Source organism: Mauremys mutica, chromosome 19 (assembly GCF_020497125.1).
Source record: "Mauremys mutica isolate MM-2020 ecotype Southern chromosome 19, ASM2049712v1, whole genome shotgun sequence".
Classification (NCBI taxonomy): domain Eukaryota; kingdom Metazoa; phylum Chordata; order Testudines; family Geoemydidae; genus Mauremys; species Mauremys mutica.
In genome coordinates, this window is record NC_059090.1 from 21,790,699 (window position 1) to 21,815,680 (window position 24,982).

General features: G+C 42.7%; 1 protein-coding gene across 7 annotated transcripts in view; it reads right to left on the minus strand.

Annotated features, from left to right (window-relative positions):
• Positions 1-24,982, minus strand: part of DHX40 (DEAH-box helicase 40) — an 84,057-nt gene that overhangs the window by 14,213 nt on the left and 44,862 nt on the right. For 3 of the 7 annotated variants that reach the window (XM_044993785.1, XM_044993786.1, XM_044993787.1), the window contains 4 exons: positions 7,898-7,994; positions 3,385-3,592; positions 2,872-3,017; positions 1,852-1,971 (listed from right to left, as the gene is read on the minus strand). In XM_044993785.1, the coding sequence (XP_044849720.1) occupies positions 1,852-1,971; positions 2,872-3,017; positions 3,385-3,592; positions 7,898-7,984 (561 nt within the window). In that variant the 5' untranslated portion in view covers positions 7,985-7,994. The other 4 variants (XM_044993788.1, XM_044993790.1, XM_044993789.1 and 1 more) reach the window with 4 other exon arrangements.

Sequence of the window (24,982 nt, forward strand, 5' to 3'; positions counted from 1 at the left end):
AAGAGTCATCTTAGCTTCGCAACTCAACTCTTCTGACTACAAATGCCCACTGAAATACATGGGGAAGGGTTGATTTTATCCCAGAGCCACTGGTAAATGGGACAAAATTAAGCAATGTGCTTTGGGGGCACAAGTGCTTTAAAAGGTTTTTTCCTTCTTGTAAATATTCTGGTTGCTCTCTAAAGCTTAGCAACAAAATGCTTAGTAGGCTTAAAGAAATCCAAGTTTTTTCCACACCTCTGTAACAGCAAGCTGAATCAACACAGCTAAAATACCTTGTTTCTCATTCCTAATTCTCCCCTCAGCTGCAAAACGGCAATTGTTTTTAAAGCAGTGCCAACATTTTGTTAGTACTGTAGTTCCCTCCCAGAAAAAAAATGGCCCTTGCTGGTGTTTGTGCTACACTCAGAGGTGGTCTCTCTTTCCAAAAATAAAAAAATGCAGAATAACTGAAGTAGGGAGAGGTGTGGGAAGAAATCAGATCCACAGGCTAACTGTCAGAAGAGTGTAACCCTTCCCCCCCTCCTCCCATCTCAGGAGAGACTTATAAAGTGTAAATGTGCTTTGGTTTAAATCCCTTTGACTTAATGCAAAGTTTAATAGAACACTGGAACTTTCAGTAATAGAACATAGTTATATTTTTTGCAACATTGATAACTGCAGCTGTATCAATGAAAATATGTTTGTAATATGATAAAACCATGAGTGCTACAAACTACGTGAGGAAGTAACCAATGGCGTGGTTTCAGCTAGCATGTTTGTTTAAAAAAAAAATTCCCATCCACTTTGTCCACTGGAACCTTGCTAGTAACATTCATGCTGGAAAAACTGACAGCTTGACTGCTGTTTTTGAACAGAATCGTAGCTAACAGTGCCAGGCACAGTGCTGACAGGACCTAAAACTGACGGATGTTACAATTTCAGTAAAGAAGAAGCCAGTTCATGCTGTGGTGAAGTCAAAAGAATACACCAGAAGCACAGAAGATCATTGGTTTCAGAGGAGTGCCTCACACCCAGCCAGAAGGCTCTGGGGATTGTGCAACAGCCAAAGGAAGGAATAAGTAGGTCACAACAGTGGAGAAAGTGACCCAAACTGAACAGGCAAACAGAAGCACTACAACGTCATATAGATAAACTGTAAACCTCAAGACATTCAAAGAGAAGAAAAAGCCTATGCTACATGGACCTTCTCTATCTGGATGGTGCAGATAAGGGGGAACAACATGTTTAATTATTAGAAGTGTAGCAAGGAATCAGGACCCCTGGGTTCTAGTCTAACCTCTGACACCAATACACTGTACAAGATTCTAGATAAATCACTTAACTGTTCTATGGATCAGTTAAAAATCTTTCAGTTGCTCCTGTAAAATGGTGAAGTCACACAGGAAGGTCATGAGCTTTAGTTAGCACGTAAAGCACTTTGAGATCCTTAAATGAAAGACGTTATCAAGGGGCAGAGTATCATCTTTTTAGTCTCTTATAACTGAACTAAACAGAATTAATGCCTCCAGGAACTAAGGACCATCACAAACCTCATCACTTTCCACGCTGAGGTGTGTTTCTTTGACCTGGCCTTCTCTCTCAAATACACAGGGACATGTACTTTCATTAAAAAACAAAAAACAAACCCAAAAGCCACACACACCTCCCACCAACCTACAAAAACAAGACACTCCATTGCAAACACTTCTCCCCTTGGAGAAGGAATGGGAGAACAAATTCATGACAGATGTTAGTCATATCACTTCACGTACTAAGAGAAGGAGTGCAGCACAAGAACCTAGAGAGAACAGAACTGCAAGTTTCTTTTAGTTATACTGAATGACGTGTGTCAAATAAAGCAACACTCACTGTGCTTAAGCTCCGCTCATGGGCTTCATCCAGTATAACGACACTGTATTTGGTAAGATGGAGGTCTGCCAGTATCTGTCTCAGTAAGCAGCCATCAGTCATATACTTGATTGCAGTACCCTGAATAGTTTAACCATCCATTCAGTTATTGCCCTGGATATGGATTTCATTACATACAGTCACATATCAAGAGTGACTACGGACTGAAGTTGATCATTTAGACTTATCAAGGTTCAGTGAGAGACTTTGGATGCTATAATTAACATGCTAAGCCACAGCTACAAAAGACACTTGTTAAGTTTTCTGAAATACTTTACAAATACACAAAGTCCATTATTTAAAACATTTCTGAAGTGCTATATTTCTAATATGTGCAATTCTTTTCTTAATTGTGGGATCTCAGCATCACCTCCTAATGACAATCCAATAATTCTAATTACAAAATCACAGTCAAGTATTCACCTAGCATGCACATTCAGACTGTTTAAAAAACAACCTTCTTGATGAGAATTTGTGGGTTCTGTAGCAAAGCTTCAGTTGTAATATGCTGTGAAAACATGTACAGCATATAAAATTGATTTGAGCCACATTTCAGACTGCTAAGATGTGAATCTCCACCAGAGATTCACAACAATGCACATACAGAATGCAATTCAAAACAGACTTCCTGGTTGGCAAAAAGCAATTTTAGATTTAAACTAATCCACAATTCAGATCATGATGAGAATCCAAACTCTGAAGCAAGCACCTTTATGTAATGTGCAATGTGCATGTAGCTCAAGGACCACCCACTGAAAGGTATTGACACACAGCTTTATTTTACATAGGTCATATTGACAACTTGCCAGGAACTCAAGGGCAGCACCTGATTTGTATTCAATGGAATCACTTTCAGTCACCTCTTTTAAAATGGAGATGTGCCACACAGAGACAACAGGGCCCAGAATGCAATGATTTATCTTGCTCCATTAAGAGAGATTTTTTTTTAATTAACATTAACAAATAATCTTCAACTTGTACCTCAGAGGTGCAGTCATCAAAGCGAACCTGATATCCCACTATGCTTCCCAGTGAAGAGTTCATCTCTTCAGCCACTCTCTGAGCCACAGACATGGTAGCTACTCGGCGTGGCTGAGTCACACCAATCACTCCATGCTTTGCAAAGCCTACAAAAGGCAAGGAAATTGCTTCATCAATGAATTACCTTCATGGCATGTTAACTGTTGCTAATATATTTTTAAAGGCTTCACTGACTGATTTCACTGACTAATATCTCCCCCTCTTCTCACAAACTAGTGACGTCCAACACAGATCATCTTTGTTCTAAGATTTAAAAATATATATTTATTTTCTCTGATCTATTTTGCTGACAATTTTTGGAGAGGGGAGTGACTAGCATTTGTGGGCCTCCTGGAAAAAGGAGGGGGGCAAGAAACATGAAGATTACTTACATTTTAAAGAGTATATTAAGAGTATTGTCTAACTGAAGGGTTTTACACTTCACCAATAGCATCTTAAGGAGAAAATAGTTACCTTCTTCAAATAGATATTTAGGGAGCTGGGTAGTTTTGCCACTCCCTGTCTCTCCAGTCACAATAAGAAATGAATTCTCTCTCACAGCCTCAACTAGTTTCTTCCTGTATCTGTGAATAGGGAGGGCTCTGAAGTCTGAGTTTCCTTTGTCTTTTTCCTTTCGGCAACTGCCTTTTCTTTCCATTCGGGCGACAATTTGAGTGCTTTCCTGTGGTGCACAGATAGATGAATACACCCCCCAAAGTTATAATTACATGCATGTTTGATATTTGTATCACAGTATACAGTAAGTGTTCTATATTTCACATTAGCATTAAACAGGGAAAACAGGTCCTCTCTCAAACTAATCCTAATGAGATGAAATTCAGGAGCTAGCAGAAGGTGGAGTCAGCTCAGGATATTTTCCAGACAGCTTCCCAACAGCAGAATTCAACCCTGCTAAAGCACAAACTTGGGACCCTCACAGGAGAGAGAACACGACTCTTCAGTTAGAATGGCTAGTGCAAATACTGAACTCCACAATACTGGGTTTGTGGGGATGAAACGGTCCCTGCCCAAAACCTAGCAATGTACTGGAGAACACAGCTACACTTTTACACTGCGTACATGTACCCCACCATTCCACATTCCCCATTAACTGGGGGAGAAGGGGGGGCAGGCAGGTGCCATTTCACTCATCCCCATAACACAGACAGTAACCAGGGAAAGAAGAGAGCTGGGCAGGATCCATGACACCCCCTCCAGCCCCAATAACTAGGGAGAGGAAGGAGTTGGGGCAGGAGCCATAACACCCCCTAGTAACCAGGGGAGGGAGGGGGACCAGCCAGGAGCCATGACACCTCCTCACAATAGTAACCAGGGAAGGGAGGAGGCCAGACAGGTACCATGACATAACCCCCGCAGTAACCAGGGAAGTGAGGGGGCAGGGTAGGAACCATGACACCCCGCCCAGTAACCAGGGGAGGGTGGGAGCGGGCCGGGCAGCAGCCATGACGCCCCCACACACTAGTAACCAGGGAAGGGAGGGGGCCGGGCAGCAGCCATGACACACACACACACCAACTCCCCCGGGGAAGGGAGGGGAGGGAAGGGGGCGAACAGAAACCATTATACACACCCCCCCCGTCAAGGCCCCGGGAACGCGGGGCGGGGCCCCATTACTCCCCACAGTAGGGACAAGACGCCGCCATATCCATGAGGAAGGGGGGGCCCCCACACCCCAGTGGGCGGAGCTTCCCCTACCCTTTCACAGGTACCTGCCACGTGACTCCAGCCGGTCTCTCCTCCCTACTCGGAAGTTGAACCCGGCGCGCTTTGATGACGTTTCGCGTTTACTTGAGGGCGCTGCGGCCGCCGGGCAAACGGGGCAGGCTCGGGGAAATTGTAACCCCGCCCCCTCCTACCCAGGCCACGCCCCTCTCGTGCATCATCACCTAGCCCCGCCTCTCCCCCTGCACTGATCTCCACATAACCCCTGAGCCCTGCTAAGGGTCAGCTCAGTGCCCCAGTCCTGCCAGCTCTGCCCTGGGCCCCGTTCTCCACTCCCCACAAGCTGGGGGACACGGGCCCTGCCCCGAGGGGCCCGACACCCCAGGGGCTCTGCTCTCTCACAGCCCAGTGGGGCGGCTTCGGCCCAGGACTCCCCTTAGGCCCTGCGTGAATCCCACAGCTCGCCCTGGCAGTATAGGGATAGGTGCTATAAAGCATGGAGAGGGGCACCGGCCCACTCGGGCGCGCAGCGGCTCTTTGAGCCAGGAGGCTGCCCTATTAAATGTAGTAGGGCCCTGACCTGCCCAGACCCTGTACCAGTCATCCACCCCAATGCCAAGTGAATGTGAGACCCCACTGGGCTGAGAGGGTAACATTTTACCCCCACTTAGCCCGGGTGAAAAGAAGGGTGCAAGGTGGGGGTGAATAAGATCCCCGCTTTTGCTTAAACCCTTATCTGTGTCACTAAATAGCAACAGAGTTAGTTATTCAAACCAAAAGACTCTCATTGTCACTGTTGATACTGGTTTTTGCATTTCACTTAGCTTGGAGAATGTGAATACAACAGCCTGTTCTAGTTTGTTTACACAGGCTCCCTAATTGGTTTCATTTTCTAGTTCTCATGCACTAGCGCAAAGGCTGCAATGTTTGCTGTAAATCCTATATGGAACAACTTAAATAATAACAAAAACATTTGTTGATTAAATAAAAAAGGTTCAGGGAGTGTTTAAACTACCTGCAAGTGACCCATTAATAGGAAAATCTTTCCCTAAAAACAATAAATTGTCACAACATATTTGGAAATATTATAGTACAGTTTCAAACTTAACTATACTGTAAAGTGACATTAAGTATATGATGAAACAAAGACATCTGAACAAAATCAAAAGCCTCCTTTTGCTTAATACAATTTAATACACACCTGTGATATTTTAATTTTAATTGAAGAACCTCTGCTGAATATTTTCTGGTTTTGATACTCTGGTATGTAAATCTCAATATGTCCAGAAGGTGGCAAGCTAGGTATACTTAAAGATTATAGGAAAAAAACACAAATCCCCAAGTAAAAGGTAAATGCAGTATTACTGCTTCCACTGAAAGTAAGATTTCTATGTTATTTAACAGTAAAAACAGTAATCAAAGGATTAAACATGGTGAAAAGAAGGGTTTGATGGCACTTCCTTTCATCAAGGTAGTCATCAATATTTCGACTATTGTTAGAAAGGATATGCAGAAATTGTATCAAGTATCAGAGAGTGTTAGTCTGGATCTGTAAAAAGCGACAGAGTCCTGTGACACCTTATAGACTAACAGAAGTATTGGAGCATAAGCTTTCGTGTGTGAATACTGAAGTGGGTATTTTCACCTATGAAAGCTTATGCTCCAATACTTCTGTTAGTCTATAAGGTGCCACACGACTGTCGCTTTTTACAGAAATTGTATGTACATCCTAAGATTTAGTCTGTCTTTAAGAACCCTGTTTATGTGCATTAAGAATGTTTCACCTCTCACTGGGATAAATAAGTGATGAGTACCACATGGTAAATTTCTCTTATCACATAAGCACAGAACTAGGAACCAGAAACTCTACACCCACCACTGACTCCCGTTGCCATCATGGGCAAGGCATTTAACCTCTATACTTCAGTATCTCCAACTGAAAAAATCGGGTTAATATTTAAATATATTACCTACGTAGCTCACAGGAAGTTGCAAATACTGATTAGTTAATATTTGCAAAGCTCTTTGAAGATATGTCGCTGCCAAATATCATCATCATTAGACACCTCCAAACATATATACACACTTGTTATGATCAGTTCATCAGTGCAGTGAACCATTTGTATCCAATGACAAAAACTCATCTATTAGCCAATAGCATAAAATTGCTCATCAGCTTTTGACAAATCATTCCACATACCATTCTGTCTTGCAGCTTTCATATTCCCATGTTTGATTACAAGATATTCAGACACTCAGGAGCCATAAATCCTCCATATCTACCTGAAAACTTCTACAGAAATTACCCAAAATGACATTAATGTTTATCTCGGAGCATGAAAAACATTCAGTTTTACACCTATATTAGTATAATCAATATATAGTTCTCTTCACTCAGGATGCAGTATGGGATGTGACAATACACAATATGCTATGACTTTATTTTAGAAATATGTACCTGATTTATTACCTTAAAATGTGGTAGTGTTATATTGCTACTAGTAACTCACTCAGCTAACAGCATTCAAATTAACTGTTTTACTATTCCCCAGTGAGGACTGCAAATATCCCATCATTGTATTTTCTTGGCACATTTTTAGAGATGGTAATTTATTAAGTGATATTCAGATGTACATGGTTTATCTTCCTAACAGGTTTTATCTTAATCAGACATGAATCACACTTTGTGCGTAGGCAGTTTTACACTGTAACAGTTTATGGAGCCAGGTGAGATGATTTTTTTCCCCTCTTAGGGTAGGGATGACATGTTTGGTTTTAATCATGCTCTTTGGCAGTTCTGAACTTTGTCTTTGCAGTATATCGTGCCTTTCAACCAAGAATCTCATGCTGCTTAAACATTAATGAATTACACCCCAAACCCCCTTGAGATATTATCTCAGTTTTGCAGATGGGGAAAACAGACACAGATTAAGAGGTTTGCACTAACAGCAATTTGGCAAAGCTAGGGACAAAATCCAGGAATTTTATCTACAATTCCTTGCCCCAACCACTAATAACATGGCATCCCCATCCTTATAGCTGCTATGCTAATAATTGTGCTATGTGGGGTTGCACTTTTGCTTTCAGGTTTGCTAGAAAAAATTGCTCTTGGCCTAGGGATTAGGTTTAGACACCACTGCAAATTTGCTCACTGAAAGAGGACAATGCTACTCTGCCATCGACCCTAGCCAAATTGTGCTGGACATTCAGCAGTGAATGTGTTTTGCTTTCTGCTGAGTAGAGAAATAGTTGAATACAGGAAATATTTCAGTCCTTAGTTGTACAAACCTGTTTTATTACCAACCTTCCAATAGGTGAACTCTGAATTCCTTGGGGAATTTCTCTTTCCCTGTTCTGGAAGAGATGTTCTGTTCCATGATGAACACAGCATCCCTTAATGGCTGGAGAGAAAACCACATCTATTAATGACACTGAACAAGTAGAGACAGATAATCATGAGCCCAGAATCTCCATAAATGGGAGCTGACAAGAAGAGCGATCCCTGAGCTTTAATTTGGTTGCAGACAAACGTAACATAAGCCAGTGTTTTACATAGCCCAACCTCATTTCAGATAGTCATGAGTTTTCCTTTTTCTGATATCCATTATGTTAATGCCCATCCTTTGTGTCACTAGCTACAAGTCAGCAACATTACTCAAAAAGAAGATCTGTATCCCTACCTGGAGGATGGTTGCTCCAGACACGGTATTATCTGTAGAATTTTTCCAGGAGGATCACAGTTGGAAGAAGATGCCTCCTATACTCTATTTTTTCATGAATTTTCTCTTATAATACTTTGCAGTTCTATAGTACTTTCAAATGAGGAATTTAAAGTGCTTTACAAACAGACAATTTTTGCCTCCAAACCCCATTATGAAGTTACTAAATATTGTCTCCTTTTACAGATGGGGACATGAGGCTTATTCTTCAGTCTTCATATTGAGTAGAGTGAGTTCATGTGTTGAGACCCATTAAAGGCAAAGAGACTGAGTCAGTGGCTAGGAAGTCAGACGAGATGATCATAATGGTTCCTTCTGGCCTTAGCATCTATGAGTGCTTCTCAGAATGAGTAATGGTTATAGAATCAGGCCCTCATGCCCCAATCCTGCAAAGACTTATGCATGTCTTTAATTTTATGCAATTGCATAGTCCCATATATATCAATAATGATAGGGCTAAGTGGTTTTTAATCAAAACTATAAGTTATTCCTTTGCATATTAAACCTTGGCTATGATATTTCTGCCCAGGTTATCATTTCACTATGGTACTATACCACCCTTACATGCCTGGCCAGATCACCCTTTTAAATTTTAACTACAGACTCAGACAAACAGCATACACCAATTATTGCTGTGCTTGTTGTAGATGTCAGGTGCAAGTTATGAATAAAAAGATCACTGGGGTTAATACCTGGACTCAGCTGTTTGCAATCTCTCTCTCAATTACAGAAATATAGAAATGCACAGATGGTTTGGGTGCTGAGTATTATAAACAACTCTATGACACTCTTTTGAAGCCACTGCCTAAGATGTATCATGCAGTGCAGTCTTTGTGGGGGAAAAAAACCAAACACATTTCCTGCAACCCTTAAAACATTCTTGATCTCTGTAACATTTTATATACAGCTACATAAGGCCAGGGTCCAAAGCAGTGTTCTTACAGCAGTGTAGACTTTAGAACAGTCTAGATCTTAAAATCTTACCAAGATTCTGTCCTTAAGATTAAAACATTTCCTTCCCAGTCTCCTCTCAGAAGATCAGGCACAGTTAGTTAGAAATGGGTGCTTGTTATATAAATGAACACAGAGTACTGGAGGCAGTCTGGGCAGAAAAATGCATAGTATTAGCCTTTTTAGATGCTGAAAAGTCATTTAATAGGGTCTTCTGTTTTTTTAAACCCTCATAACTTGCATATGTTTAGATTAGGGACACATTTTGTACAGTGGATTCAAAACCGAAAGCCTTTGTTAATATCAGTAGCCACCGCTCCTCTATAGTTTTCCTGGAAAGAGGAGCCAGATAGACTGTTCCCTTCTCTCCACTACAGTGCTTGCCCAGCCATAGAGTCCCTAGCTACATAATTTCAGAACTGTACCATCCTTCAGGAAGTCCACCTTAAGCACTGCACAGTATGTTCTCTTCAAATCCTAGTTTTTTATACCTGCAGTAATTAAAGGTATTAGGGACTTTTCAGGCCTGCACCTCAACTAGTCATAAGCTTTGAAGATATCCTTGCATATCAGATCTCATCCCTTTTCTGATTTCCTTATCAAATGAGCAAAAGAATCAATAATTTACCTAGGCTTCCAGTTCCCAATAGACTGCACCAGGGCTGTGACTTAACCATATACCTGCTAACAGGAAAACAACTAGATAAGAACTGCTCCTCACAAAAGAGCCCTTATTTTTGGCCTATACAAAATCCTTGGGCTTGGCTCTCAGTTATTCCAGTCCTGCCGTTGGTGCAGGGACAAGAGGAGGCACAAAAGTGGCCCTAATCAGTCTTTGTGCTGCCAATATTCTGGGGAGCCAGAGGCCTGCTTGGTCACTGGTGCAAATCAGAGGACCCTCAGATCTACTATAACTTGCATGTTATTTCCCACTGCCCCCCTGTGGACTCTGAAAAGCAATGAACAGTTGTAGGGCAGTGTGGTCTGGCCACACACAGTTAGCCGGGCACATGGAGTAGGGCTGGCATGAGCCCTTATGTTGGCTACACGAGCCAGGGAGACTGCCTGAGCATGGATTTATTCAAGAGGCTACTTATGCCCCTTCTAGGGCTTATTTAGTTTGCCTGAGTGGCATAAATTGGGCCCCTTTCTGCTACACCTACCACCCTACAGTGGGAAGAACTTAAGAGTATCTGGCAGCAAGACACCGGTAAAGAACTCTCCCTAGAAAACCAGCAGGACACACTTGCCTCGCTAAAAGTGGGACAAATTCTACTTCAGTTATATCGATATAAATCTGATGAAAGTCCATTGAAGTCTGTGGAGTCATTGTAGAGTTACACCAGTGTAAATGACAGCAAAATTTCTCATTAGACATTTATACCTCCCTTGTCACCCAGGTATCTGAGTTCCTTGGTCCCTGTCTTCCCATCTTATCAGACCCAGTACATATTGCTGAATGGAACTCTCCGCAAATGCTTCAAAACTGCCCGACACATACTCTATCATTGTGTTTAGAACAGTCTAGATGTTGCCAAGTTTTTGACAAAAATCTGTACTCATCCATTCATATCTTATAATAAGGTTGATATTTTGCCTTTAGTACATGATCCCTCCTAAATGACAGCACTCTGAGATGGAAAAAAAATCAGTGATTCTCCCTGAGATATAGCCCTGTGACAGACAAACTAGAAATGGACTGTCCAATTCCCTGCACTGGACATTTTGATGTGAGCATTTCTGCAACCTATTCACATAGTAACCTTTTTGGCAGCACAAAGGACAAGTCTGAACCCTGGCATCCTTTCATTCAACAGTTGCAAGAGGAGCTTCAGAATCACTTTGGGAAAGGACAGTATGACAGATATTGCAACTTTTTTTCAACAGACCTGAATGGGTACTCAAAATTCTGTGGTTCCCACAGCCCTCGTTGCAAATTGTGATTAAAGGATCACTTACCTCTTTTCTGCCACCTCCTTCCCTTGCCTTCATTTTGAAGGAACTGCTAGATGTATCTTAATTAAGAAGATAGCTAATATGGGATCTGTTAATCTAATATAAGAATACATATGTCGCCTATCACCATAATGTGTGAGCACCTCAAGGCCATTAATGATTGCATCCTCATCACCTTTGTGAAATATTTAGTTGTTACCTACATTTTACAGATGAGGAACTGAGGCACAGAGCAATTAAATTACTTTCCCAAGGTCACAGAGAAAAATTTTGGCAGAGCGGGGAACTGAACCAAGATTTCCTGAGTCCTAGTCCAGGGTCTTAATCACAAGTCATACCTGCAGCATCTTAAGAGGAAGGTTTAAGTAATACACTGTACGCTGGACAGCCAGGATTGTCAGTGACTGACAATAATATTATGGACTTGGCTTTTTCTCCCAGTAAAATACATTTAAAATAAATCCTCACTCTCAGCAACATTTTTGCTCTTAATTTTCAACTTTTCATCAGACACACTGTATAGCCAGGTCACAAAGCCCATCACCCCCTTCCTCTTTATTGCCATTATGCACCATCATGACCAATTCCCCAGGGTTACTCTGAACACTTAATAGGTCTGTCTGAGCATCCAGCAACAAAAGGGGAGCACATGGCAGCCACACACACATCATGTTAATGACTTCATTTCTCTCTGTGGCACTGAAAAAGCCCTGACACTACATAATTGCAGCCCTGTTATTCATGAGTCTTAAATTGTGTGTCTTCATGAATTTTAATGGGCAGTCCATTTTCTTTCCACTAATCCTGCATTACACTGGGAACTTTCACGTACGGATTGCCCTCTTGAGCTCTTTCTTTCCTTCAGCATCTTAGCTGCTGTCCCTCAAGCTACTGTGTTTTGGGATGTTGTCCTCCATGTTCAGAGCTCGTCTGACAGCTAGACGGCTGAGATTAAAGTGCCTTACAGGACTTTGTCACTAGAGACTGGTGGCTTTGTGCATCCTTGTAAAAAGACGCAAGCCTGTCTAGTGTGCCCCCTCTGAATAGCAGCTCATTCATTTTGTCCATGATTTGCCAAACAAACAGTTGTATCTCGTTCCTTCTTTTCCTTGTGCATGGCCCCTTCAGCCTCCCTGGGGATACACAGCATAATGTTTGGTACAGTACATGTCAGTGGGTCTATAATATAATCCTAGAGTTTTACAAGTTTCTTTTACCATTTAAAGGGATCCACAGAAAAGGTTAGGTCTTGTCAGAGAGGCAGAAGCCCTTCAAATAATTCCCCTTAGACGGAGCTTGTGGAATTTCCACATTATTATTACTACTATTATTTAATAAATGAGACGTTCTGTATGCAAGCAAAGTATTACTGTTATTTGTACACTGACATAGGTGTGCTCGGTGTGCTACAGCCAAGTATTTTATATGATACATTCTTAAAGTTTAAGGCCAGAAGGATTATTCTGTCATCTAGTCTGACCTCCTGTATATCACAGGCCAGAGAATGTCACCCAGTTATCCCTGTATTGAGCCAATAACTTTTGTCTGACGAGAGCATATGTCCCCAAAAGGCATCCAGACTTGATTTGCAAATGAGATGGAGAATCCGCCACTTCCCTTGGTAGTTTATTCCAGTGGTTAATCACCCATCTCTACCCTGAGGCCCATCTCTACCAAAGCCATTCTGCTAGAGAATTCAGCCCCACACACCCTTGTTTCTCAAGATGCCAGCCTTATACATGATGAATCCTGAGATTTATCGTACAATGTTCAATTAATAGGACACACCGTGCTGGTTGTCTCATGAGCAGAGGAAGGAAGACTGCTGAGTTCTATTCCCAGTTCTGCCACTCCCTGAGGCCCTAGACTGGGGTAGTCAATAGGCGGACCACGGGCCAAATCTGGACCACCAGACACTTTTGAACAGACCCCACAATCTTTTCATTTACTTATTGTTATCATCATTGTTGTTGTTTTGTTATTATTATGTTCTCTGGAGTCTATCCTTGATTATATGTTGACCAAGACATTTGTACCTTGACAAAAAATAATTGGCTACCCCTGCCCTAGACAAATCAATCCACTGCTTTAAACTTCAGTTTCCCTATCAATAAAATGGATACAATACACCAGGGTGTTTTGAGTTTCATTATTATTTACTATCTGTATTACTGTATACCTAGGAGCCTTTGTCATGGACCAAGACCCCATTGTGTTAGGTGCTGCACAAACACAGAACCAAAAAGATGGTCCCTGTCCCAAGGAGTTTACAATCTTAGTATAAAAACAAGAGATAATAGATGGATACAGACAGATGGGTGAGTATAAGTAAACAATGAGAGACTATTGATCAGCATGATAGGCAGCTCCCAAGCAGCCTAACTGTTGTCAACTTCTAGTGAGCAGCATGGCAAAGGAGTTTTGAGGAGGGATTTGAAGGTAGAGAATGAATTAGCTTTGTGGATGCTTACTGAGAGTGCATCCCAAGAACGAAGGGTTAACTAATGTTTGGGACGCACTTTGAGATCCTCCAACGTAAGGAACTACATATAAGTCTGAAATATCCTTATATGCAAACAATTATACAAAGACATAGATCTTAGTCCAGGGGAGGGGTCGAGAAGAATCAGAATTCCAAGTAAAACAAAGTATCTCGACTGTAAACTGAGCAGATTTTTAAACTTCCCTGGGAAGCAAAAGTTGGTATTATCAGGAAAACATTGTACCTATCCTTTAACTTGAAAGAACATAAAGAGGATATAGGCAGATCTATTCTCTTCCACTTAGTGTGAATGGGATTTGGCAGGACAGTGCCCATTAGCACAGAACATACCCATTACATATTTAATACATTTTGTGCAATGTGGAATAGAAAATTAAGTGGGGAACTGTAAAGGTCCCCACCCAAAGCCTTTATGTTAAAAAGCAAGTTTACAATGTTTCCCCAAATCCCACATAAGCTAATGAATTTTTTTAATGGAACCTGTTATAACTGCATTTAGTTAATGTGCTGCCTTGTTTAGGAGGAGTTGTCTTCCATTCATTCTTAGGGGCTCTTATCGTCTTTCAATGTGGATAATCTCCTGACCATATTAAAAACACATTATTCACTCAGCTCCAACTCTTTAGCTTAGCCAGAGATTTCATTATTCCCACTATAAGGACCATATGTCACATTGTGTTTGGTCTGTATAGCATCCACACTCACATGGTACTCTGTGCCTATCTCGCTCTCACGTGTACAGGAGCTGGGAGGTGCTTTTCACATCATGGATTGAGCCCTTAGATTGTAGGCTCTTTCAGGTCAGGATCCTGGTATGTGGCACAAATAAGCTATTGCACAGCTCCATGTACACATATCCCATAAGAATAATTAATTATTATTTCCTTATCAAGTGTCATTGTCTTGAGGATTTGTGTCTGGCATGTTTTGCAATGGCTCCCAAGGGAGATAAGGATTTCAGGCTAGATCCTAAATTGCTTTGGGATTTTGCACACGATAGGCCTGTAAAATTGCCTGATATTTGAAGAGGGCTTTTAAGTATTTGAAGAATATTTCCCCCCTTTTAATAGCTGGCTATTTTAATTTTTTTAAATAGTCCAATATATTATTATTATAGTCCAAAATATTCTTGTAAGAAGTATCTTGATCCAACAGTGGGTGCTTCTTTTTCGCCCTAGATATTAAGCTAGTGGTTGGATGAACACTAGCCATTTGTTTGAGTTGTGGCTCTTTGGGGCTCCCATATGCACATCTAGATCTGCCCAGTTAAACAGCCACATTGAAATCTTTGCCTCTTGAGACTGATCCTCTGAATAAAGATCAGTCCCTTATTCTAGTAGGCAGCCTAAAGTAATTGGGGAATAAAATTACAGCAACCTTAATCAGAGAGTGATCCAGTAGAGAGTATTATACCAGTGGTAAAAGTGCATTAAGGTAATTGATCATGTGCAGTTTAATTATACTATTCCGTATGGCAGAATCTGAGCTGATAATGTAATTTTTAAAACACTCATTATTAACTTAGTTTTCCCAGTTTGGTGGTTGCTGCATATATTTAATTTGCTGTTGGAGTCTTAGGCCCTTACATTCTGTCTCATAGTTTACTATTGACTGAACTTCTGTCTCTTGACATCCCAGTCTGGATTTAGAAGGCCATGGTCTGGTTCACTTGTACTGTGAACAATATTTTTGAATTATTCTGACAAATGCACTTTTCTGTAGTAGGCACAAGAGATTTCCCTGGCTTTCCAATCTTGTGTCTGATGAATATTATTCAAGAGGCTCATGTTTTTATTTAAACCAAGGAAACCTCCTAGGCATTGTATTTGATCTGACAGAGACCTGCGCTCTACAATGCAGGTTGTGATGAGCCAAATTTTTAGAACTGAGATGCAACTCACAGGTTTCATAAGGGATTAACATAGAAACTATGGGCTTGTCTACACTACCACACAGGGTCGATCTAAGATACGCAACTTCAGCTACATGAATAGCGTCGCTGAAGTCAACGTACTTAGATCTATTTACCGTGGTGTCTCCTGTCAACTCTGCTTGCACTCCTCATTCTGGTGGAGTACTGGAGTTGACAGGAGAGTGCTCAGTGGTTGATTTATCGCATCTATACTAGATCCTACAGGTCCTAGCATTCAGTGTTCCAAAGCCCCAGTTCAGCAAAGCATTTAAACACACTGGTGAATCAGGGCCCAATGACTTAATTCCATATTCAAATTACAGTGACTGTAGTCTGCTCTATTTGATGCAAACCAGGTATCCAATCCTGAAAGGTGCTGATTGAAGTTAAAGTTTGCGCATGCCTGACTGTTTGAATAACCTGACATGACTCAGGTCTTTCACCACCAAGACAAGTGTACTTGGGATAACATTAGCCTTTGTTAGAATGATTTCTGTGTCAATCCAAGTTAGAGAATAACTAAGTAGCCTGTTCTGTGTTTGGCACAAGGCATCTTAAATCCAATGACACATGGTTAAAACTATCACAAGTTACAGAGCTATTGATTAACACTAACCATAACTGTGGGAAATGAAACAATATGTACCTAGTTCTGATAGGTCCCTCATCACTATTATATCTAAGAGCCTATAGGATCCTACAGGAGGCACCTAACGCCTGTCAAGGTCAGGTGCTCGGTGTGACCCTTAGGTTCCCAGCAAACTGCAAACAAAACCCTCATTTAGACAAAGATCAAATGCCCCTGATGTAGGTCTCTTTGAAATGCATAGGCTCAAACCATATTTTCTCCCAACTGTGACAATGCTATTTACTATAAGAAATTCTCCTTCAAGTCCTCCTCCTCTGGTATAGCAGATACTCTCCAGGACTGGGTATTTGGATTTTTTCTGTCTTTGCCTAATGATATCACTAAATATGAGCTTTAAATATCTTTGTTATGGAGACAACACCAAGATTAATTGCTTTGTTGACAATTGTCTGAAACCTTTTTTCCCCCTTTCCCTGCACTTCGAGATGTTAAATTTAGATGCAGTAGTGGATATGCTCCAGTAAATTGATTCATAATGTCTTAAAATGAAGTTATTGATTGCCAGTATTCCATCCCTTTTGTGGTGGTACTTTTGTTCAGTACACGGTGTGCACAGTTTTTTAAATCACTAGCCCACACGCTGGGGATTCAATAGCATTCTGTTTTATATTCTGTTCAAAAGCATAACAAAACATTTATCATCAGGTTTTCTTTTCTTCAGCTACCACTGGCCTGTGGACAATTCATAGGATTTTTAACCAGGCTTTTTGCAGCACAGCCTTCCTTTCATCATTTCTCACAGTGATTACTCTAATTACTTTCTGGTCTCTCCTTCCAACCAGGGCCGGTTCCAGACCCCAGCGTGCCAAGCGCATGCTTGGGGCGGCATACCGCGGGGGCGCTCTGCCTGTCGCCGGGAGGGCGGCAGGCGGCTCCGGTGGACCTCCCGCAGGCGTGCCTGCGGAGGGTCCACTGGTCCTGCGGCTCCAGTGGACCTCCCGCAGGCGTGCCTGCGGATGCTCCACCAGAGCCGCGGGACCAGCGGACCCTCCGCAGGCACGTCTGCAGGAGGTCCACCGGAGCCACGGGACCGGCGACTGCCAGAGCGCCCCCCGCAACATGCCGCCGTGCTTGGGGCGGCGAAATTGCTAGAGCCGCCCCTGCTTCCAACCTATACTTTAGTCACAATACTAGGTCAAAATGCAGCTTCTTGGGTCCTCGTCTGACCAAAGGAAAAATATATCCCATTTCAATTTGGATTAGAATTTATTATTTAAAAAGTAAGTTTAACGTGAAGTCCTCAGAACAGAGAGAGCACAGAAAAGAGCAGCGCCAGTGCCCCTCAACGGTGCCTTGCAAGGAACTCTCAACCCTGAGCTAAAGGGTCCACAGCTAGCTGTTGAGATGGGAGTTGTTTCCATGGCCCTCTGCCAACACTACCATGTGGTTGTCACCTGCGATGGTGTTTTTTGGGGTGCGGATGTTTGTCCATTAGGAATTGAAGAGTGATCCATAAGTGAGGGACTTCAGATCTAAGTACTTAGATTGTAAGTTCCTCAAGGCAGGGACTTTCTTATTGTTCTGCATTTGTGCAGCACCTAGCACACTGGAACCCTGGTCTATGATTGGGGTCTCTTGGTGCTGCTGCAGTATAAATCACAGTTAGCAACCCCTTGAGCCAGCTAGTCCTACCCCCCTACAGGCAACATTACTTGTATCTTAAAAGTCCTAGCTCATTTAATACCAAACTTAGTTAATTTTGTGTAACTGCTGTGCAGCTGTTCAGCCAGCTGCTTTTATCTTTCCATCACAGGTCATCATACAAATCTATCCATCATATTTATTACACTCGAGTGCTATTTTGCAGATTACTTTTTGGACTATGATAGTGATCACGGGCTCCCATCAGAGATCAGGGCCCCATTGTGCTGGTCACAATACACACATACACAGATAATAAAAAAGGTCAGTCCCTCCCCTCAAGGAATTTGCATGCCTACTTTGTTTCTGAAAATACTGACATGTGATTATCAGGACTTCCTCCCTTTCTTAATTAGGCTGAGAAGCACAGTAGCCAGAAAGTCCTACTAGGTTCTCACTTACAGCAATATAAATCAGGAGTGTCTCCACGTGATGGCGCTCACCTCCTTGCAGAATCAAGGCCTTACTGATAATGTCCTTTGTTTCTATAACTAGGTTGGCACTGCAGATCATATTGTCCATGAAGTTTTGTACTCAGCGATGAAATACAATAGGGGAGTAGTGAGCTACAACATCCATATGACAGCAGGATGATCCTAGTAACAGAAGCAAAAAACCTTTGGGTTTCAACCCACATCTGGGTGACAGGTATCTAATCTGTGATACTGGGAGTATATAACCAGGCAAGCAGCATATTTATTTACAAACAGAGGTGACTCTCTTTTATATTTAAAATCCAGATAATTGAAGCCAGAGTACTACATTCATTTAATCTATTGTTTTCTACAATGACCCTTGAAATGTATAATGCAACCCCCATACAATGACACTTTTAATGCCTATGTCACCTTTCACTCTGACATACAGAAGACTTGAGTAGTAGATGCTTGCCGCAGACGATCTGAAATGCTTTAGGCGCAGCAGCTTGGGAGGGCAAGGAGAGGAAGTTGGATGGTTGAGGGGATTGTTGGTAACAGGATACAGAGCCTTTCGCTTCTCAGGCTACGTCTACACTACCCGCCGTATCGGCGGGTAGCGATCGATTTTTCAGGGATCGATATATCGCGTCTCATCTAGACGCGATATATCGATCCCCGAACGCGCTTATATCGATTCCGGAACTCCACCACCGCGAACGGCGGTGGCAGCGTCGATATGGAGAGCCCCGGAGATCGATCCCGCGCCGTGAGGACGGGTAAGTTATCGATATAAGATACTTCGACTTCAGCTACGTTATTCACGTAGCTGAAGTTGCGTATCTTATATCGATTTTTCCCCTTAGTGTAGACCAGCCCCATGTCACTGGATTGATTGAGGTCCTAGCTGGTGGGAATGGCAGTTGTTGCAATCTCACAGCTGTTCAATAGCAGATGTGAAATGAGTAGCGGTTTGGGGGAGGGAGGCAGGAAGGGTGAAGGATGTCAGTTAGGTTCCCAGTGGATAAGTGTCCTCATGACTAAACCCTCCATCGTAATTGTCACCTTCACTAGCAGGCTCAGGAAAAAGGCCAAGGAATTAACTCCCCTCTCTCCACTCAGCCTAGTCCCTCCAGATCACACCAGGGGATCAGTGCTGGAGGTGTGTCATAGGAGAAGCTTGCATTGCACCTGCCTGTGCTGTATCTTCTGTGTGAATCAAGTGAGGAACCTGTCACTCTTGTACCTTTCACTAGCAGAGTTGAGTAGTTTACAAACCTTGTACAGCAGGAGCCAACAAGTCTGCATACATCATGATGAGAGATTGGGACAGTGCAGGGCTTTCTCCCCCCTTGTTATGATTTTGCCAAGCTGATTTCACTCTGGTTTCCACTCAGATCCTTTCAAGTCCATTACACATTAACCTAAATGGTTCCCTTATAATTGGAGATAGCATGCAGACTCCCTGGCTCCTACAAAAAGCCTCATAGAAAGAGCTGCTGGAAGGATTACACTGCATCTCGCCAGGCCCACATAGCTCTGCATCTGGTAACTGTGCAGAGACTAAGAAGGAACCAAGCTGCAAAGATCCCAATTTCCCCTGAAATCAGGGCCATTGGAGCTAGGCCTGTCTACACTACAATTTTTCCCCTGTGTTTGTAACCATTCAGATTAATAGACGTCAAGGCTAAAAGGAGACAAAGTGGGTGAGGTAATATCATTTATTGGACCAACTTCTGTGGATGGAAAGGACAAGCTTTTGTGCTTCCATCCACAGAAGTTGGTCCAATAAAAAATATTACCTCACCCACCTTGTCTCTCTCCTATCCTATGACCAACACGGCTACAATAAACACTGCAAATAACAAAAGGCTGGAAGGGACCATTATAATTGTTTAGTCTGACCTCCTGTATATCTCTGCCCACCTCCCATCACTTTCATCAATACGAGAACATTTCCCCTTCCACCTATCACCAATGGCCGTATGCATCATTTGCCATCTGTCCCTGTTACACTCTAATGGCAGGCAGTATGGGAAGACCCTTCATTGGTTTAACTTCTCTAACTGGCTTCTACTTAAGTGATACTGATGTAAAGGATCCATTTAACCCTTCTTCTCTAAAATAAATATCTATTGAAATCCACTATTGAAGGTCTCTGAGGTCTGGATGTTTCGAACATGAAAGAGCTAATATTAATATTCTATTGTCATTGTTAGTCCAGAGTTAAACACTCTGCTGAGATAAGGTGGGGGCAATTCAGGCCTCTCAAAACGATTGTTTCAGGCTGTTTGCAGACTCAGTGAAGCACTGCTGCCAGTAATAAATGTCAGCAGTGTCTGTGCACTGTGCCAGCAGCTTTCTGGCCTATGGCTTTCTAAAAACAAACAAAACAACGTGTCTCAAACAGTAAAATACCTCTCATTCCAATTTGGAAAGGCATAATTATATGTTTACAGCCACTAAAAGTCTATAAATTCTTGTTGATGGAAACAATCAGACACAATAATTCAGTTCCTCTACCTGATCTATGTACTTTTCCTTTTACTCTTTACACATCAGAGCTCTTTCAAAAGTGCCCTCTCCCACTTCTCTCATCGCTGTGAGCAGTCTGGTCAAAGAGCATTCCTGCCTTATTAACAGCCTGATCCAAAGCCCCTTGAAAACAATGGAAAGATTCCCATTGACTTCAATGCACTTTGGATCAAGACCTTGGGACTTAATGCTGCACCACTGCAATCAATGGCAGATTTAGTTGGAATGCAGGCAAGGGCCTAGGACACTGATCTGGAGATGACACAAATCTGATGTACTAAAAATTATAAGGCCTAAATCTTCTCCATGAGTAAAGGTTGAAGGATTGGGCCTCTAACTACATTCCCGAACACAGTTCAGATCTTAGATACAGTCATACAACATCAAACAGAGACAAGGTGTTGGAATGGAGAGAAGTGTAAGGAAGGAGAGGCACATATTCAGCATTTCATTCCCAATGCATATTACAGGTACAAAACCAGTGGGTCTGATTCTGATCCCACTTACACTGGTGTAAAACCAGTGTAACTCAATCAACTTAAATGGAGTTGCTTTTGATTTACACCAGTATAAGTGAGATCAGAATCAAGCCCACTATCTGATCCATGATCTCCTAATGTATTTTGTCTGTTGCAAAGACAATGGGTCCAAAACTCTTCTCACTTATACAGGTGCAAATCAGGAGTAATTCCATCAAAGTCAATTGAGTTCTACCTGGTGTAAGAGGAGAATTAGGCCCAATGGGTCAAATTCTGCTGACAGTTACACCAGCATAAATCCACACTAACTCCAGTGAAGCCAAAGACGTTATTCTGCCTTTGCACTCATATGATAATAGAGCATAATTTACCCCAGTCTTTATTTGCAGTAAATTATTTTCATATATAGATATACAGGATTATTTCCTTTCTTGGGACCCAGCAATTTGGCTGCTAGCATCATGTCAGAGGATATGCACCATTAATTTGATAGGGAAAATGGTTGTGGCATTCACACTTTAGAGAAGCTGCTCTAATAAAGAAAAGGAATTCCAGGTAATCTTTATTCACTGCTTTAAGGCAATTTCACTGCAGTTCTCCAAATCCCCTTTTCCTCCCCTCTGTTCCCCATCCTGCATCCCTGTGTCTTTGGAAACCATGGACCCAATTCTCTGTGGGTGTGAAAACTGGGGGAACTCCACTGAATCCAGTGGAGCTTTCCCACAGAATCTGTCCCATCATGTTTTAGGATTAACCCATTTGTCAGCCACCCATATACAGTGTATTAGCTCTCACCAAGTTACCAAGCTCAAAGCACACTGAACTTAAGCAGATAATCATTGCACTTCTGAGTCTATGGAGCCCAGTTCAGTAGGCAATGTGCCATATGCTGCAGTATGCATTTTAATGGGGTCCCTTCCATCTGCGGACACAGTTTAACTAGTCCCACTATACAAGACATATTTTCACTCATTGGGTACAAGACCTAGAATGTGCACGTTCCTCTCCAAGCATGTTCCATCATTACACCCTCTACCATTGTATTGTCTAAAGTCAGTCTGCCATGGTGGTTGCATGGCTGAGGTATAAAGCCTCAACACATGACTTAAAACATGTTCTCAACGTTCTGGGAAGCGAGGAGGGTTTTCTTTTATAAATGGATATTTTTACATGCTGAGTCCAACACACACGCAATCAATCCATCAATCAGATCCTGCTGGGGGGAACGGAAAATCCCCCAAGCGGAACGACCCTGAGAGTCCGTTGCAATCGTTACAAATGTCAGGTAATAAGACTGCAACCCAAGGCGCGTGAGGGTTGCTGTGCCAAGGCTCAGACGTAGTTCTGTGTACCTTAGGGTTGATCTGGGAAACAGATGTTTCGTCAGGCACATTTTTTTGCTAAGTTGTAAAACCCAGCGCTCTTGGGGGTAAGCTTTCCAAAGGCAATATGTGGGTGTTGCACACACACAGAGATCTCATTAACAAAGGATGGGATCTGTGCCCAGGCTTTCCCAGCACCACTCTGAATCGTTAACCCTTCCAACTTTTAAAACTCCATTCGTTGCTAATTCATCCAGCCCTTATTCACAAGCATTTTAACCCCCTTTGTTTAGGCTCAGGGCAATACCTTTTAATAACCTGAACCTTCATTTGCTAGGTTGAGAGAAGAGAAGTCAGGATGGTTAACCAAGGATCTGCCTATTTATATTCGGTGTTTAAAGCACAGTCTTGCAAGGGGCCGAACACCAAGACCCTGATCCAGTACGGCCCTAAGTGCTGGAACTAGGGGGGCTGCCGGACCCCCTGGCTTGAAGTGGTTTCCATCATATACAAGGTTTACAGTTTGGTTCAATGGCTCTCAGTACCCCACTATACAAATTGTTCCAGCCCCCTGAGTACAGCACTTAAGCACTAGCTGAACTTTAAGCACACAAATAGTTCCAACTTAAAGGTAAGTATTTACCTGAGTGCTTTACTTACCTCAGGGCCTTGGTGCTCAGCACCCTCTAGTCCTGAGCCCTTGTTCAGAGCTCATCGCTATTGTCTCTAAGCACAGACTCCTAACTTAAATAGTGATGAAAAACACCGAGGGCTCGATTCTTGACTCACACCACTTTTACGCCGGTGCAACTCCACTGACATTAGTGGAGCTACTCCTGATTTACATCAGTGTAAATAAGATCAGAATCTGGACCTGAATAAGGAGGTTGGAACTGAGCCCTTGCTCTGAAGAAGCTCCTCAGGGGAGGACCAAGACTGTGGAATGAACTGCCTGGGAAACTCCAGGCCACCACAAACCTCACCACCACTTTCCATGCCAAGTGCAAAACTCCTTTCTTTGACCTTGCCTTTCATAATATAAACACATAGCAACAGGTATAACAAACTACCAGAACATGACACTCCAGTGCACACACTTCTCCCTCTGGGGATAGCATAAACAAGCAACGCAGGCCAGATGTATAGTCACGTTGCTTAACGCACTGCTGGAAGGCGCTCAGATACAGCAATGAGGTGTCCATTATAAAAAAACTATACAGAATAGAAAGAAGCCCCACACTCTCAGTTTTCCCCTCTCCTCTATATTCCAGTGAGATTCTGCCCCATTCTTTGCTGGGACCAGAGGGGTGAGGAAGGGTGCTCCTCTCTGGCCACAGACGATCAACAGGCTGCATTTACTGGACCTGGGAACAAGAGGACCTGAGAACTCTAATCCTAAGGTAACGAGTGAAAGGAAAGTGGTCATGTGGGAAGAGGCCCAGGGAATGAAGCAGCAACTAACTGAAGGGAGCAGTACGTGGCTGCTGTTTACAGGGTCCTTGGGTTGGAACCCAGAGTAGTGGGCAGGTCCGGGTTCCCTCACTGGCCGAGTGGCCTAAGCCTCGAGAAGGGGACAAGATGCCTGAGCAAAGGGCAGGATTTAAAGGGTCCAGAGACAGGGCTGAAGACCCTGGTGAGGACAGGTAGTTTGTTGCACTTTTGCAATCCCGGAAGGGGTTCGCACATTTTTGACTGTATGACTTGACCAGAGGGCCGAGCCATTGAAGACCTACCAAGCAACGTCAACAACCTACAGGGGGCACCAGGAGCAGGAAAAGTCCTTCAGTACCAGATGCAACAGCAGGAGGTGCTCAAGAGGTGAGTGTCCCACATTACAGGCAGTAACAGCCTTTCATTTGATGGGCCACTGACAAGGCCCATCATTCCATACTGATCTTAAAAAAATCAGATTAAGCCTGACCGAACTAGATGCAACTTCAGTGCCACTTTCCCATGAGCTTTATATAAACATTACCCCTCCAGGTTCAGGTGGATAAATTAGTCTCCATTTCCCCTTAAAACAAAAACCAACAACATGTTGTAAAAAGTGCATAGCCATGGCTGCTGTGCTGCATGCAAGAGGCAGTGGCATTTCAATGGTGGCATAAATTATCTCTGTTCCTAATCCTGTTAAAGCAACTGTTAAAATCATTCGGCTTGTACAGGATATAAATCTTAGCAGGGTTTGTCCTACACTCTGGGATCCTTCTGGATGGAAGGTGATATATAAATGGAGGTGATTATGACTATGAATGAGAGAATTAAAAGATCATAGTGGCTGGATAAGGAGGAGACCTGTTAAGCCA